A 15,015-nucleotide genomic window follows, 5' to 3' on the forward strand; every position below is an offset into this window, starting at 1 on the left:
ACGGCTGTACTTCAACCAAACGGCCTACAAAACTTTGTACAAAATACAATGAAAAAAGCCTTGATCCTTAAGAGACCTTGGAACAGGAATACTCACTGCTTATGACAGACAGATACACTGGAATACTTTGATTATGTCCTGATGTGTCGGAGAACTTGCAGGTGTACTGGCCAGCATCTTTTACTGCCACCTGCTGGATAACAAGAGAAAACTCCTGGGTGAAGTTCAGTCCAGATCCGCTGTGTCCACCAGTGACCCCGCGGCTGACCAGCACCGCGGCCTGGGCCCGTGGTTCGGCTCTAAATAACCAGAGGCTGTCGCCAGGGTGACGATGGAGCCGACGGTCACAGGGCAGAGTCACTTCCTCCCCCACCCTGACCACCAGGTGCAGATGTTTCCCATGAACGCCTGTGGAGGAGACAAGGATTTTCAGGTGGTTCCGCAGACAGACCAGGACTGGGTACTGACCTGTGGAACCATCGGTGGTTCCTGCAGAGTGTGTTCTTACCTGTGAACTGCAACAGAAAGAAAAACCAATTCAAAGACATCTTCATCGACTCGACTCGTCTTCTTCTATGACTGTCAGAGCATCAACTTCTTCTTCTGCTTTCCTCTTCGTGGTCACCGGACTGAAGGCAATATTCTCAGAACTGAGAACTGATGCACACACATTAAAGGCCTACATATATTTTTGTTTTTCCATTAAGTTTTGTTCTCCGTCATTTGTCTTTTTTGTCTTCTTCTCTAATTGTGATAACGACTAATCGTGACATCTGAAATTGAGATAAACCTTTAATTTTGGTGACAATTTCTTACAAAGTAAATGCAGTAACATATACAGGAAGATCTCCTTTAGGCAAAAAAACAAGTTTGGCTAAATCCTGTGGAAGCTTCGTAGCTGTTTTTCTTTCTCACAGATTTGTTTTTACATTTGTACGTGTACCTCTTCACAGATGGCCTTCAAACTGACTTCATATGAAGTTGTATGTTGTACTTTTTAACCAGAACTGCTAAAGGGTTAAATAGAAACGCTGATGTCACAGTTAGACGAGGTGTCATGTGATTAAGCCACCGTTATTGTTCACCACAGGTTGAACCGTCCGTCTCTACAGCCACAGGAAGTTACAGTTCAGTTCAGCCCACTCTGACAGTGTTCTGGCCGTAGTTATTTTCAGGCTCTTCTCCATGAAACAACAACAACATTAATAATAATATAATAAATTATTCAAACTGAATTTACAGTACATATATAGTTATATCTATGTACATACATATGTTATAGTAAATGTTTAGTTCGTTTTTTTTTTCATTAAATAAATGTCATTTATAATCGCCAATTTTTTTTCCCCCTGTGAGAGGTAGCGCCATCTATTGCTAACAAAAAGTATTTTTCTATCTCTGTCACGCTGTTTGAACATAGCCATAGCAGCATCTTCATGTTGAGTTAACATTTTGCTGAAGCGTAGAGACTCCCGGAGTCTGGAGCGTTGTCACGAGAAGAGAACGTCTTCACGGCGCTGTAGGTCACCGTATTAACGTCATCATCGACATCGTCCCGTTCAATCATCATGTGAGTCTGAAAAAGAAAAAGAAACCAAGAGTAAGAGTAACACAGAAGAAGAAAAGACTTAAACTTGAATTAAGGAGCTAAAGCAGCGACAGGTGCCGTAGGTGTAGTGTTAGCTAACAAGCGGCAGGTATCGTAGGGTTTTGGTTAGCTAACAGCGGCAGGTATCGTAGGGTGGTTAGCTAACAGCGGCAGGTATCGTAGGGTTATGGTTAGCTAACAGCGGCAGGTATCGTAGGGTTATGGTTAGCTAACAGCAGCAGCTGCAGTTAAAATCAGCAGCTAAAGTTTGCTTCAGTAACAAATCCCAAATAAATTCAATAAGTTCACATCCATTAGCAATGACAGCAGCTAGCAGGCTAAGCAGGAATTAGCATCATCACCCGGTGGTACGCCCTAGCTAGCAGCTCCTTCCGTACGTTCCGTAATACAGGCAACAAAGAAAGCTCATTTACCTTCTCTTTGGTCTTCGCTCTCTGAGTATAGCTGACAGAAGCGTAGCAGATGCCATCTTCAAGATCCTGCTATGAAGTGCAGATAGTGTCATTAGCCTAAGTTCATGACGTTAGTGATCTCCAAAAACAATAGGAATATAGATGATTAATATAATTATTTGACAGTAAGACAAACGTACATAAATATACATATATGTTTATATATTTATGTGTACAGAATACCTGCACATATAGAAAATAAAATGTCATCAATAAAAAGGAAATAGTGGAAGTGAAGTTACCGTGCTGTGACTGGTTGCTGTAGGAGAAGTAGTCACTGGAACTGTTTCCTGCAAAAAAACAAACAGAAATACTACTGGTACTAGTAGTCGTAGTAGTCGTAGTCGCAGTAGTCGTAGTAGTCGTAGTAGTAGTCGTAGCAGCTGCAGTGGTTTCCTGTGTTTTTCTGCTGAAAGCTGCTGTGACTGTGTGAACCTCCGTATTCTCTCACCGTAACGTTGTCCGTCTGAGGTCTGAGTCCTGAAAGAAAGGCACACATCTTTACTGTTGGTGTGGAGGCGGTCAGCTAAAGAACACCTTCATCTCTGCAGGCGCTCCTTTTCACCTTTGTGTTTTCTCTGACACACAACAATAATAGCAGTTAGCAGGATGACGGTCACACCCACGCCCACGGCCACGGCCACGGCCAGGTAAATCCACCAGTGTGGATCCTGAAGAACCGGAGCTGAAACTCAACCAAAACGTTAAATCAGTTCCTCTCTCCTGTCAGACTCCCGGCTGAGTGAAGACGCTGATCCTCCACATCTGACGAGACACTCACCTGCTCCCTCACAGGACGGAGGTCCAAAGTAATACAACGCCACGTTGCTGCTGTCGTTGACTCTACAGGTGAAGCAGCCGTGGTGATTGGTCAGAGGAGTGGTGAAGGTCAACTGGGCTGAACAGCCATCCTGGGACACCTGACCTTCTGCCCCCTTGATCAACCACTCTACAGAGTGTCCACAAGCTTTGAATGACAACACTGAGCAGGCCAACTTTGTGTCATCAACCGCATAAACTGATGGGACAAAGAAAAATGTTGTGATTGGTGTATAAAAACTTTCCAGGACTTTGGTCTGAGCTGAACCCCCCCCACCCCCCGGGTAAAAGTCACTCACTGTTAATGACAGACAGCTGGACCAGAGAGCTCCGAGCTGGTTGGTTGATCCTGCAGGTGTACTGACCAAAGTCCTTCACCGTCACCTTCTCCAACACCAAAGAAAACTCCTGTGTGACGCTGAGTTCAGGTCGGTCGTTGTTTGTTTTTTCTCTGCGGCTGAGCAGCTTCACTTCCGGTGAACTTGGGTCAGCCGTGAAGAACCAATCAGCATCTGCGTCCTCATCTGGACTCAGCAAAGCTTTACAGGGCAGACTCACATGTCCTCCATCTCTGACCATCAGCTTCAGACTCTGAGTCTCATCTTCTGTGGACAGACACCAACATGAAGAGCACAGTTGAGGCTCTGCAGGTCCACAGTCGTCCACTTGGTGAAGAATCACTTCACATCAACACAGTTAGTGAGACCTGCAGCACTCGCTCAGAGAGATGACAAAATCAAAAACTGCTTCAGACCACCTCTCACCAAGGCTGTAACGACGCATCGTGAACCCAACGTCTCATCAAGGTGTAAGGAGCAGACTGAGTTATTTCACAAAGTCACTGGTCAGACCATGACACTACCCACTCCAGTACAGTAGGTGGCAGTGTGCTTCTAAAACATTGGTTGTGACCCACTATCAAACCCAGACGTCAGGTCCTACGTAGGCTGAGAGACGTTCAGGTGTCGGAACAGAACGTGGGAAGAACTGGTTCCACAGACACCAACAGAGTTCTCCAGTGGAACTGTTTCCTTTTTTTTTTTTTTTTTACTGTTTTTTTCTCTTCTTCTGTTGTTAATGAATGAATGAATGAATGAATGAATGAATGAATTCTCCTTTAGATTCTGTTGTTGTTCAGTGTTATTATTTCCCCGATTGTGAATGTCGTTCTTTCAAACATTTCTGTTTTTTAGTTTTCAGTTTTCCATGTCTGGTGGGTTTGGAGTTTTCTCACCTGTGGATGGAATTCTGAAGGTGAACGTCTGAGCGTCTTCGTCTCTCAGTTTACTGCTCACGTTACAGACGAACAAGCGACGGTAGTCTGGATTGTTGTGGAGGACAGAGCTGGGGAACCTGATGGAGCACTGAAATTGTGACGTCCAGCTGTCTGTTCCATCTACAGATCCACACTCCACCCTGAGGTTGGGGTGGTCACCTACGGTCACTGCACAGGTCAACGTCACCCCGTCAACCTCTTTCTGTTCAGACACTGGTGAACAGAATAGAAAAAGTTAGACTTTTACCTTTGGATTAAACCAAACCACTAAATAATAAACACACACCTACCACTAGGTGGTGCCGATTGATCAGAATGCCTAGTTTAAAAAAAACGATAAATAAACTAAACTGTAAGTAAAAGTTAGCCAAAGTATTACTAACAAAGCAGCTGGTTAGCTCAGAGGAGAGTGAAGAGTTAGCTGAGACGTAGGACCGCAGGAAATGATCTAAAGGTCAATGGTTGGCCCCAGGACCAGACCTTTAACACAGACCAGCTGTAAATACTCACACCGAACAGTGGACAGATAAACCAAAGCGTCGTTATGTCCAGAGCTGTCCTGTCGACAGTAGTAGCGTCCGGAGTCAGAGGTCGTGACCTTCTTCATCAACAGAGAGCAGTCGTCCGTTAGACTCAGTTTCTCAGACAGCTGTTTTATGACCTTTCCATCTGAGACTGGATAGTTATATGGTGTAGAGCTGACAATCCAGTACGTCGTGTTGCACCGACCGTGTGCAGAAGGAATCCCAGTGTCACAGGGCAACACCACGCTTTCCCCTTCTTTGACAACGACGGAGGTCAGCCGGTCCGCTGAAAAAGGAAAAACAAGAGAGAGGCTAAATCGGTCTAAATACTCTGAAAGGTTTAGTGATAAAAAGGTCAATAATCTGAGCTGTAATCTGGTGTTACCTGTAATCTGCAGCCTCACCGTCCAGAACACCAACACGAGGACCCTCATAGTTCGCTCTTCTCTCAGATCTGATTTTGCCTGACTAACGCCCTCAGTCAAACTTCTGCTTTTCAAACTTTCTGTTTTACCAACGTTTCACAGAACTTCCTGTCCTGGATGTTGGTGAGATTTCGTCGCCTCTGTGGATCAGAACTGAGCAGCAGACCAGCGGAGAGGTCAAATGTCAACAACAAGAAGCAGTGGAGCCGTACGGTTGAGTCACTGTCACACAACCACAGTCATCATCAGGGCCAGCAGGAACATTGACCTAATCCTGTCTCTGGAGAACCAGAACCAGAACCAGAACCAGAGGAACTCTATAAAACGAAACTAGTACAGTAACTAGTAAGTGAAGTACCAGGAAGTGTTTATTTTACAACATTTTGTTTTTCAGTTCAGGAGATTATTTTTACTGAAAAAAATCAAGTGCAAAAAATATTCTGCTGATTCTGCCAAGCTAGTTTTGCTAACACTGCTAACAGACTGCCTACAGCGTGTCTTTTTAAAGTGGTACAGCACATAGTCTGTGGGGACTGACTCGCGGTCAGATCCAGGTCCTCCTCAGAGACTCCAGGTTCAGGAGTGAAACGGAAGTTCTGCAGGAGGGTGGAGAAGAACATGAAGAGCTCCATCCTGGCCAGAGCTTCTACCAGACAACTCCTGCGACCTGAAGTGTTGACATCTGTAAACACACAAAGAGTGAAGGTCTGGACCACACCAACCTGCAGAGAAGGGCATGAAGGCGTCTCTCTTCACGAACCTCCCCTCTGTGTCCAGGAAGTGAGCAGGATGGAAGGAGTGAGGGTTCTCCCACTCCGTCTCATCGTAGAGGACAGAGGTCAGGAGTGGAAACACCGTGCTTCCCTGTTGGCAGGTCAAGGAACAAAACTTTCTTTTGTGCCAGGAGAAGACATGAAGACATTTCCACTCAGTCGTTGGTCCACTCTGACCTTCTGGATGAAGAAGCCCTGGAAGGTGACGTCCTGACTGGTTCTGTGAGGCAGAGACAAAGGCAGGATGTTGGCCAGTCTCTGAGTCTCGTGGATGACGGCTTTGACGTAGGCCAGGTTCTTCCTGTCCTCCAGCTGCACCTGTCCACTCCCAGCCACCCTCCTCAGCTCCTCCTGGACCTGGTCTGTGGACAGAGCAGTCAGGTTTACAGGTTCAGACTTCTGAAGGTCTGCAGACGTTTCTCACCTTGAATCTTGGGGTACTTGGCCATAGAGTCAGAAGGCTTGTAGTGAGACCCAGCCCACAGCAGATAAACACATCAATGATGTCAACCTGACCTCTGGAAACTTTATCTCCATGTAAATTATTAAACAGAATGGTAGTTATTTTAGTTTTTCACCAGAGAATTAAGGTCAGTGATTCTCTTAAACCACAGCAGTGTTCACTGGGTAACTGCACTCAGTCTTTATGGAAGAGACAGGCAGCGACCCACAGGCAGTGACCCACAGGCAGCGACCCACAGGTCGTTACAAAGACACCTCATAACCCAACTGTGAGACTCCTTGTTAGGTTTCATTGGCAGAGTACTAATACTTTTGTTTTGTGTATTATTGCGTACAAAGACAAATACTCTCACATTTTCTTTTTTTTTTTGTGAGGCTCTAATTGGTCTGATTTTATTCCTCAATTCAAATTTGACAGTTTAACAACATGAACCAAGAACCAGAAGGTGGGCGGGTTCACAGGGAGGCTGCACACAGTTTGTGTGTTGAGGGGTTGAGGGTCAAACCAACTCGTGGCGCCAGATCCAGGTCCTCCTCAGAGACCCCAGGTGGAGGAGTGAAACGGAAGTTCTGCAGGAGGGTGGAGAAGAACATGAAGAGCTCCATCTTGGCCAGACTCTCCCCCAGGCAAATCCTGCGACCTGTTGAGACGGGAAACATCAGACGCCTTACACTTTAAACACACAAAGACCATGAGAGTGTGAAGGTCTGGACCACACCAACCTGCAGAGAAGGGCATGAAGGCGTCTCTCTTCACGAACCTCCCCTCTGTGTCCAGGAAGTGAGCAGGATGGAAGGAGTGAGGGTTCTCCCACTCCGTCTCATCGTAGAGGACAGAGGTCAGGAGTGGAATCACTGATGTCCCCTGGACACAGGACAGGATTCTGTTGATACTACTGGCTGACCAGTGGCTGACCAGTGGATGTGGACAGATGTCTGACCTTCTTGATGAAGTAGCCCTGGAAGGTGATGTCTTGGCTAATCTTACGTGGAATCGCCACAGGTGCAATGTTGGCCAGTCTCTGAGTCTCGTGGATGACGGCGTTGACGAAGGGCAGGTTCTTCCTGTCTTCAACCTGGACCTGACGCGTCCCGATGACCCTCCTCAGCTCCTCCTGGACCTGGTCTGTGGGCAGAGCAGATGTTAATGCTAGGACGTTTTAACCTCAAACAAAAACAACGAATCTTGGTAAAAGTTTCTCACCTTGAATCTTGGGGTACTTGGCCATCAGCAGGAGACCCCACCTCAGGGTGGTAGCTGTGGTGTCAGTGCCGGCAGCAAAGAGATTCATAACCGTGACCATGAGGTTCTTGTCGTGGAAGTGACTGTCGGTGACTCCAGACTCCTGCATGAAGTACAAAATACAAGAACCTGCAGCCCCCTGAAGACCTGAAGACCTGACCTCAGTCACATGGTGCTGACCTTCCACATGTATGACTATACTGTGGGTCTGTGTGTCAACACCTCCACCACAGGTCAATACGAAGACCCTTTTTCTAACCAGTAACCACCAATAATGTTTCCCTGGATCTCAGCGAAAACATTCTGACCCGCATCATGCACCAGTATTTGTGGACCATCTACGGACCAGGAAAAAACTCTAGTCCACCTTGGACTCCTTTAAAAGAATGTGGAAAACGTTGAAGAAGTTGCGATGCATCCACCCACCTCCAGGTTTTGCTTGTGGACCAGGAAGGCGTCCACGAAGCCTCTGCACATCTGTGGGTTGAGGGTGTCCTTCAGACGGCTGAAGAGCATCAGGTTTTGCTCAATGTTAGCTTCCAGATATTTGAAAAACTCCTTGGGGGTGAACAGTTTTCTAAACCACGGGAACATGTTGTACAGCTGCGGAGACAAAAATCATCGTCGAACAGAACGAACGTACAACAAGGAAGTGAAACGAAGGAACCAAAATGGAAGCTCACCCGAATCTTTGCAGAAGCCCCCAGCTGAATAATTCTGTTGGTTCTGTTGACCAGAGAGGTGAACTCTGGGTCGTCGTACTCAAACCTGCTGCCATAGACCATGGAGCAGATGATGTTGGAGACGGCCTGGTTCAGTGGTGCCGTCGTATCAAAGGGTTCTCCTGCAGCCGGACACAGGAATTAGAAAGGTCCCAGGAACTCTCATGAGAACTCCTGCCTGGACTGAAGAACAAACCTCCAGAACTCCCAATCACTTCAATCAGATATTCACATTCCTCCGTGATTTTGTCCTCGCAGGACTTTTTTCCCATCCCAAAGTCTCTCAGGTTCATCAAAGCAAAGCGCCTCATTTCTTTCCACAACTCTCCGTTGGACCACACAACACCTGAAAAGCAGCACACACTCAGCCAACCACAGTTGGACATGTAGCCCCGCCCTCAATAAATGGCCGACTGTATGTATAAATATGTAATCTATACACAGACAGTGAGAGGCTGTATGTTAGAATTGTTCGTAAGTCGTTACATATTAAATTTGAATCTATAATTGACATTTGAGGTCATTTAAATGCCAGTACTACTCTAAATAAGAAAATACTACAGTACATTTATATATACACATGGATGTATACTTATATACATATTTATGGCTACATATATATGTTTATACATAAAGTCTCAAATCTAGCTCAGAATTAGCTTGTAGTGAGTTGAAAGATAGTTGTTAAAATAATTTTTAAAAAGTCTTTAGCTGATGGCAGGCAGTAAGAGAGTAAAATTAAACATTTAAGACAGAAATCAAGGCGCATAAAATCATGTCCAGAAGCCCTGAGTGGCCACAGAGCCATACTTTGAACACAGGGGATCCTGCTACAAAGAAAAGAACCTCATGTGGTTCTGGTTGTGACTCACCGTGTCCTCCACTGAACTCCTTAAAAACCTTAGGCGTATCTCTTTCTCCAAACACTTCTGCGTTGTTGACCAGAGCCTCCCTCACCGTCTTGGTTCCAGCCAGAACCACAGTTTTCTTAGGTCCAAGGTAAACAGTGAAGACCGGACCATATTTCTTGGAAAGCTGAAAATGGCAATTCTAGTCACCAGAAGAAAAGAAAACCAGAGCTGACAAACAAAGAGCAGACACCCAGTACGGCCTGGTTCTCACCTCTATAAAAGAGTTGAAGGGTCTTTTCAGGTCAAGCTGCAGCAGGTTCCCCAGCAGAGGAAGAGGTCTGGGTCCTGGAGGCTCCTTGGTGTTTGTTTGGGGGTTGGAGGTCCATGTGGAGGCCCAGTAGACCAGCAGCAGGAGCAGCAGGGCTGTCAACAGTGGGACGGAGCTGAGAGAGGGCTGAAGGAGAAGGTCAAAAAGTGTCATGGTCTGGGCTTCGGTCCTCCTGCTCTGACAGCTGTGACACGAAGAGACTGAGAGAGTATCACAGTACACCTGAGGTGAACGACCTGCTCAGTGTTAGGAGTGCACACGTCACGGAGTACACACAATCTACACACAATCTATGTTAACGCCTTTACGTTGTTTATTACGGGTACTTGACACGGGTAGGCGGCAAGGTGAACCACGAAGTCTTTCAGAAATAAAACTCCGCTCTGACGTCTGAACTACACTACCTTTAGTTCATAAAAAGAAGGCGTTGTGTTAAACTTACAGCAACAAGTCCGTCGCAAAAAATCCTGCCCATTTTTTTTAATATCACGAGGCATTTTATACAGAACTAATGTCTTCAGGGCGTAATATGATATTGGGTCGCGAGAGGCTGCACGGTCGACACGTGATCGGACTACACCAATAGGGGAGCAGCTTTTGGCAAACAAAAAAGCAAGATGGCTGCCTGCAGAGTTTCATTTGGCGGTACTGAAGAACGACCAAGGAGAACCCAACATGGTTCTGGTTTACTCAAGAAAGTCAAAATTATCCAAATATATTAAAGATGTGACGCGAACACAATCAAAGGTTTATTAAACATTTAAAATAAAAATCAGAAAATTACCAAAAACATTAAAAGTAAAAAATGCATTAAACAAAGTCGAATTAACAAAGTGCCGAACAGGAAATGGTGAAAATGAAGGTTAAAATCCCCAGAAACTACAGCCTACTGGTCAACATTAGTCGACAAGGTAGCTAACACAAGCTAAGCTAAATGAAAACATTCCAATTAAAAAGAGCCAAGCTGACAGGGCCACAGTGTGGCGCTGTAGAATAGACCGGAAACAGTCACAAAAGATGAAAAGGTTCTCAATAACTAATTACGAAGGTAACTAGGGGTTAGCTGACGAAGCTAACGATGCTAAAATGAAACCAAGAGAATATGTAAATGTAACACCTGAATCTGAGGAGTTTTCATTTGTGTTTAATCCCAGTCTATAGACGTTCAGATCCTGGTACAAACGGACTACAGGAAACATTGACCAGTGCAAAAATAAACCCAGTAGGTGGCAGCAAAGGCATTCACAAGATTTAGACTTTCTTTATTATTATTCAGATCCGCTCATAGCTATATAAGAACTTAGCACCACCTACAGGCCAGGGAAGGAGCACGACGATGTGGGTTGAATGTTGACACAAACAGACCTACATTCTAATGAAATGTAGCAGGAAAAACTCAAACTAAAAAAGAAGAAGAAGATGATGCAGTGGTCCCCGACGCTTGTGTTTCTGTCCAACAACAGAACAAAACTGGGTCACAACAACGGAGAGCCAGCAGACAGGAAGCGACTCAAGGGTAAAAACAAAACTTTTCTCACAACATTTGTTTTTTTTATTTTTTTGCAGAATTCACACTAACCCACAGTCAACTATCATCTGTCGGCTAATGTGGTCAAACTGAAGTCTCCAGAAGTCGGGCTTCAGAGAGGGAGAGCACACAGTTTGTGGGGTGAGGGGTTGAGGGTCAAGCCCACACGTGGGGTCAGATCCAGGTCATCCTCTGACACTCCAGGTGGAGACGAGAAACGGAAGCTCTTCAGGAGGGTGCAGAAGAAGACAAAGAGCTCCATCCTGGCCAGACTCTCCCCCAAACAGATCCTCCGACCTGTGGAGGGAACATGTCTTTAAACGGGGACTGGGAGTTGTTTGGATTCATTAACAACCAATTAACTAAGGACAAAAAAGGGGAATTAAAACATCTGACCATCACGTCTCGCACACTGGTAACACACACACACACACACACACACACTTACTGTGGTATGTTGTAGACTGATATAAATGTACACACAACCTCACCTGGAAGTCTGTTCACTCATCTGTTGTCATCTAACTTTTTTGACATTAAATACTTTGTGTCAAATATTGGTATTTTGATAAAAATGTAATTGATGACAGGCCTCTAATTGACGTGGCATTAGAGGAGGGGTACCCTGGACCCTGGACCCTGGACCACACCAACCTGCAGAGAAGGGCATGAAGGCGTCCCTCTTCACGAACCTCCCCTCTGTGTCCAGGAAGTGAGCAGGATGGAAGGAGTGAGGGTTCTCCCACTCCGTCTCATCGTAAAGGACAGAGGTCAGGAGTGGAAACACCGTGGTTCCCTGTGGGTTTTAACTCAGTGTTTACGCCAAAAACCCAGACTAAGCCTTAAAGCAGTCCATACCCTGTGAGCAGCCCACTCTGACCTTCTTGATGAAGTAGCCCTGGAATGTGACGTCCTGACTGGTTCTGTGAGGCAGAGACATGGGGACAATGTTGGCCAGTCTCTGAGTCTCGTGGATGACGGCGTTGACGAAGGGCAGGTTCTTCCTGTCTTCAACCTGGACCTGACCCGTCCCGATGACCCTCCTCAGCTCCTCCTGGACCTGGTCTGTTGGTACAGCACATGTTGGGCCTGTTGTTGTCATGACAACTACAGAGGTCTTTCAAAGTTTCTCACCTTGAATCTTGGGGTACTTGGCCATCAGCAGGAGACCCCACCTCAGGGTGGTAGCTGTGGTGTCAGTGCCGGCAACAAAGAGATTCATAACCGTGACCATGAGGTTCTTGGTGTGGAAGTGACTGTCGGTGACTCCAGACTCCTGCAGGAGAAACACAAGACAGAGAGACCAGGTTTACAAAGAATCTGCAGGTCTCATGGTGGTTGACGTCCATCAGCAGCCCTGAATATTCACCAGAGGTCGTGAGGTCACACAGGGTACCCAGCGTTAAAGTAACTATTGATGGTATACCTGGTCTCAGAGAGACTTCATCTGAACTCACCTTCTGGTTTTGCTGTTGGACCAGAAAGGCGTCCACAAACCCTCGACACATCTGTGGGTTCAGGGTCTCCTTCAGGTTATGGATGAGTTTTCTGTTCTGCTCCTTGTTCTCTTCTATGTTTCTGAAGAACTCCTTGTTGCTGAAGAGTTTACTGAGCCATGGGAAGTTGTTGTAGAGCTGTTGACGACAAATGAAAACATGTATGAGCTGCTGCTAAGACAAGACAGGAACATTCTCCTCAGAAGTCTCCAACTCACGCGCATCACTGCCGAGCCGGCGATCTGAACGGCCCTGTTCGTCCGGTCGACCACAGACATGAACTCTGGGTCGCTGTAGTCAAACCTGTTCCCATAGACCAGGGAGCAGATGATGTTAGAGACGGCTTGGTTGACCGGAGCTGTCGTATCGAAGGCTTCTCCTGGTGAGACACGAAACCAAAAAAGTCTTTAAAACTCCCCTCCAGACAACGAGACAGAAGACCAAGAAACAACAGCAGTGGAACGGTGTTGTCTGCCCGCCATGCAGAAGGTTCTTTGACTCTGACGAAGCGATCGCTTGGAACTGATTTATCTGCTGTCGCTGCTGCACCAGGAGATCTTGACTACTGACCTTTAAAGTTCCTGAAAACGTCCATCAGGTAGTGGCACTCCTCCATGATCTTGTCCTCCACTGCCCTCTTGCCCATGCCAAAGTCTCTGAGGTTGGTCAGAGCGAAGCGTCTCATTTCTTTCCAGGACTCTCCGTTGGACCATAAAATACCTGCAGGACAGATGACGTCAGTCCATCAGCCTCAAAGGTCCAAAGTCTGGACCGAAGGTGGCGCTGTGTTCTATGAGTGTGATTTATTACTATACCATAGTGTCGTATAGTTTAGTATAAAGTCTCACCACGGTTTATTATGGGCAGAACCAAAGTCAAAGTCACTGTTCTATCATCACTGTTCTACCATCACTGTTCTATCATCGCTGTTCTATCATCACTGTTCTATCATCGCTGTTCTATCATCACTGTTCTACCATCACTGTTCTATCATCGCTGTTCTATCATCGCTGTTCTATCATCGCTGTTCTATCATCGCTGTTCTATCATCGCTGTTCTACCATCACTGTTCTATCATCACTGTTCTATCATCGCTGTTCTACCATCACTGTTCTATCATCGCTGTTCTATCATCGCTGTTCTATCATCGCTGTTCTACCATCACTGTTCTATCATCGCTGTTCTATCATCACTGTTCTATCATCGCTGTTCTATCATCGCTGTTCTATCATCGCTGTTCTATCATCGCTGTTCTATCATCACTGTTCTATCATCACTGTTCTACCATCACTGTTCTACTATCCCTGTTCCTCCATCTTTGTTCTCACCGTGCTCTTCTGAAGTCTGTTTGAACACCAGCGGAGGTTCTCGCTCTCCGAACGCCTCGGCGTTGTTGACCAGCGCCTCCTTCACCGCCTGGTACCCTGCCAGGACCACCACCTTCTGGGATCCGAAGTAGACGGTGAAGACTGTTCCATATTTCTTGGAAAGCTGCTCACCAGAGTAAAGTGTTAGGAACATCAGTACAGGAGTCCAGCTGTTACTGTGATTCACACACACACACACACACACACACACACACTGTCAACAACAACAACAACAACATTTGACCGTTCAATCACACACATCAATATTAGCTGCAGCTTGAGCTCCAACAACAACGTTCTACAGTTGCCCTCACCTCCAGGAGGCTTTTGTAGGGTCTGTCCAGGTCGACCTGCAGGAGGTTACCGATCAGTGGGAGCGGTTTAGGTCCTGGAGGTTCGTTGCCTTTTTCCTGAGAGCTGAAGTTCCAGCTTGAAATGAAGTAGAGGAGCAGCAGGATTAGCAGAGCTGCTAACAGTGATCCGGACGAGGACGAGAGTAAAACATCAAATACAGCCATCGTCTGTGTGCTGGTCTGTTCCTGGGCCGCCGAGCGATGTGGTCAAAGGACCGACTCCTTTGGTGCTGTGGTCCAGACTGAAACCAAAGCATCGATCTGACGTGAAAGTCAGGCTGAAAACTCTGCTGCTCTTTATGGTTGTGGTGAATGTTTAATATGTGGTGAAAGTTTAATAAGAGGGCGAGGAGACGAGTGTGTACAGAGGTTAGAGTAGTTTCACACACACACACATACGTTCTGATTTTCTCTGCTTTTCAGCTGAAAGTAAGACATCTTGCTTTATATATTATGGAATATATGTTATATGTGATAAAATGATCACCACGCAAATGGAAAATCCACCTGATGTCATCAAACGGCAAAACATGTCAAGACATAGTGTTGAAAATATAAGTAGCTACTGTACACCATAGATAATGGTGGCATGAGAAACAGGATTAGTCTGTGTATAAACCCTCTGACTGTTGAGTAAAGTAGAAAACACAGATCACTTTCTCCATCAAGCCATTCTTCTTCTTTCGTTTCCTGTGTATGAGCAGTGAACATCACACATCACTGTTTGGTCACTGAGTTTTCATCGAAGGGAAGAAGAGTCTGAACAGACGTAAAGAGACAGACTAAC

The 15,015-nt window shown here is 46.0% G+C and overlaps 5 protein-coding genes across 9 annotated transcripts in view; all 5 read right to left on the reverse strand.

The window, feature by feature from the left end:
- LOC112487199 (uncharacterized) overlaps nt 1-650 on the reverse strand; it is a 4,241-nt gene extending 3,591 nt beyond the window's left edge. For both annotated transcript variants that reach the window (XM_025056792.1, XM_025056790.1), the window contains exons 1-2: nt 509-650; nt 97-408 (exon numbers count right to left, since the gene is read on the reverse strand). In XM_025056792.1, coding sequence (XP_024912560.1) covers nt 97-408; nt 509-554 — 358 coding nt within the window. In that variant the 5' untranslated portion in view covers nt 555-650. The remainder of the gene's footprint in view (nt 1-96; nt 409-508) is intronic.
- A 122-nt stretch (nt 651-772) lies between these two features.
- LOC103381295 (uncharacterized) lies at nt 773-5,201 on the reverse strand. 4 transcript variants are annotated; one of them, XM_025056763.1, is made up of 10 exons: nt 5,066-5,201; nt 4,667-4,966; nt 4,115-4,369; nt 3,180-3,485; nt 2,843-3,079; nt 2,627-2,752; nt 2,513-2,541; nt 2,304-2,351; nt 2,023-2,088; nt 773-1,576 (listed from the first exon to the last, which is right to left on the reverse strand). In XM_025056763.1, exons 1-10 carry the CDS (start codon nt 5,112-5,114, stop codon nt 1,445-1,447), a joined length of 1,548 nt encoding a protein of 515 aa, XP_024912531.1. In that variant the 5' UTR covers nt 5,115-5,201; the 3' UTR covers nt 773-1,444. The 4 variants fall into 4 exon arrangements, with proteins under 4 accessions (XP_024912531.1, XP_008311800.1, XP_024912529.1 ...); XM_008313578.3 differs by having other exon boundaries at nt 780-1,576; nt 2,023-2,091; nt 2,627-2,746; XM_025056761.1 differs by having other exon boundaries at nt 780-1,576; nt 2,023-2,091.
- A 108-nt stretch (nt 5,202-5,309) lies between these two features.
- Nucleotides 5,310-6,633, reverse strand: LOC103381299 (cytochrome P450 2K1-like). The gene is made up of 5 exons (XM_008313582.2): nt 6,609-6,633; nt 6,056-6,297; nt 5,828-5,969; nt 5,644-5,772; nt 5,310-5,422 (listed from the first exon to the last, which is right to left on the reverse strand). Exons 1-5 carry the CDS (start codon nt 6,631-6,633, stop codon nt 5,331-5,333), a joined length of 630 nt encoding a protein of 209 aa, XP_008311804.2. The 3' UTR covers nt 5,310-5,330.
- A 61-nt stretch (nt 6,634-6,694) lies between these two features.
- On the reverse strand, nt 6,695-10,042 carry LOC103381293 (cytochrome P450 2K1-like). The gene is made up of 10 exons (XM_008313575.3): nt 9,927-10,042; nt 9,428-9,610; nt 9,178-9,340; nt 8,502-8,651; nt 8,267-8,427; nt 8,010-8,186; nt 7,545-7,686; nt 7,282-7,466; nt 7,064-7,205; nt 6,695-6,981 (listed from the first exon to the last, which is right to left on the reverse strand). Exons 1-10 carry the CDS (start codon nt 9,957-9,959, stop codon nt 6,797-6,799), a joined length of 1,521 nt encoding a protein of 506 aa, XP_008311797.1. The 5' UTR covers nt 9,960-10,042; the 3' UTR covers nt 6,695-6,796.
- A 570-nt stretch (nt 10,043-10,612) lies between these two features.
- On the reverse strand, nt 10,613-14,555 carry LOC103381294 (cytochrome P450 2K1-like). Its single transcript, XM_008313577.3, has 9 exons — nt 14,190-14,555; nt 13,837-13,999; nt 13,079-13,228; nt 12,727-12,887; nt 12,470-12,646; nt 12,147-12,288; nt 11,893-12,077; nt 11,667-11,808; nt 10,613-11,309 (listed from the first exon to the last, which is right to left on the reverse strand). Exons 1-9 carry the CDS (start codon nt 14,391-14,393, stop codon nt 11,125-11,127), a joined length of 1,509 nt encoding a protein of 502 aa, XP_008311799.1. The 5' UTR covers nt 14,394-14,555; the 3' UTR covers nt 10,613-11,124.
- Between the last annotated feature and the right edge of the window lie 460 nt (nt 14,556-15,015).

This window comes from Cynoglossus semilaevis, chromosome 7, assembly GCF_000523025.1.
Source record: "Cynoglossus semilaevis isolate Cse_v1.0 chromosome 7, Cse_v1.0, whole genome shotgun sequence".
Lineage (NCBI taxonomy): Eukaryota > Metazoa > Chordata > Actinopteri > Pleuronectiformes > Cynoglossidae > Cynoglossus > Cynoglossus semilaevis.

Excerpts from the sequence above, each read along its gene's own strand:
- LOC103381299 (XM_008313582.2), bottom strand. The coding sequence starts at position 6,633 with ATGAAACCTAACAAGGAGTCTCACA. Across the intron at positions 6,298-6,608 it reads ACCTAACAAGGAGTCTCACA|AAACGTCTGCAGACCTTCAG; the intron begins GTTGGGTTATGA and ends ATTCAAGGTGAG. Across the intron at positions 5,773-5,827 it reads CTTCATGCCCTTCTCTGCAG|GTCGCAGGAGTTGTCTGGTA; the intron begins GTTGGTGTGGTC and ends TCAACACTTCAG.
- LOC103381295 (XM_025056761.1), bottom strand. The coding sequence starts at position 5,114 with ATGAGGGTCCTCGTGTTGGTGTTCTGGACGGTGAGGCTGCAGATTACA. Across the intron at positions 2,753-2,842 it reads TCCGTCCTGTGAGGGAGCAG|TTTCAGCTCCGGTTCTTCAG; the intron begins GTGAGTGTCTCG and ends GTTTTGGTTGAG. Across the intron at positions 1,577-2,022 it reads GAGCGAAGACCAAAGAGAAG|ACTCACATGATGATTGAACG; the intron begins GTAAATGAGCTT and ends TTTCTTTTTCAG.
- LOC103381293 (XM_008313575.3), bottom strand. The coding sequence starts at position 9,959 with ATGGGCAGGATTTTTTGCGACGGACTTGTTGCT. Across the intron at positions 8,428-8,501 it reads AGTGATTGGGAGTTCTGGAG|GAGAACCCTTTGATACGACG; the intron begins GTTTGTTCTTCA and ends GTCCGGCTGCAG. Across the intron at positions 7,467-7,544 it reads CAAGTACCCCAAGATTCAAG|ACCAGGTCCAGGAGGAGCTG; the intron begins GTGAGAAACTTT and ends CTCTGCCCACAG.
- LOC103381294 (XM_008313577.3), bottom strand. The coding sequence starts at position 14,393 with ATGGCTGTATTTGATGTTTTACTCTCGTCCTCGTCCGGATCACTGTTA. Across the intron at positions 12,647-12,726 it reads CCGGCTCGGCAGTGATGCGC|CTCTACAACAACTTCCCATG; the intron begins GTGAGTTGGAGA and ends TGTCGTCAACAG. Across the intron at positions 12,078-12,146 it reads CAAGTACCCCAAGATTCAAG|ACCAGGTCCAGGAGGAGCTG; the intron begins GTGAGAAACTTT and ends CTGTACCAACAG.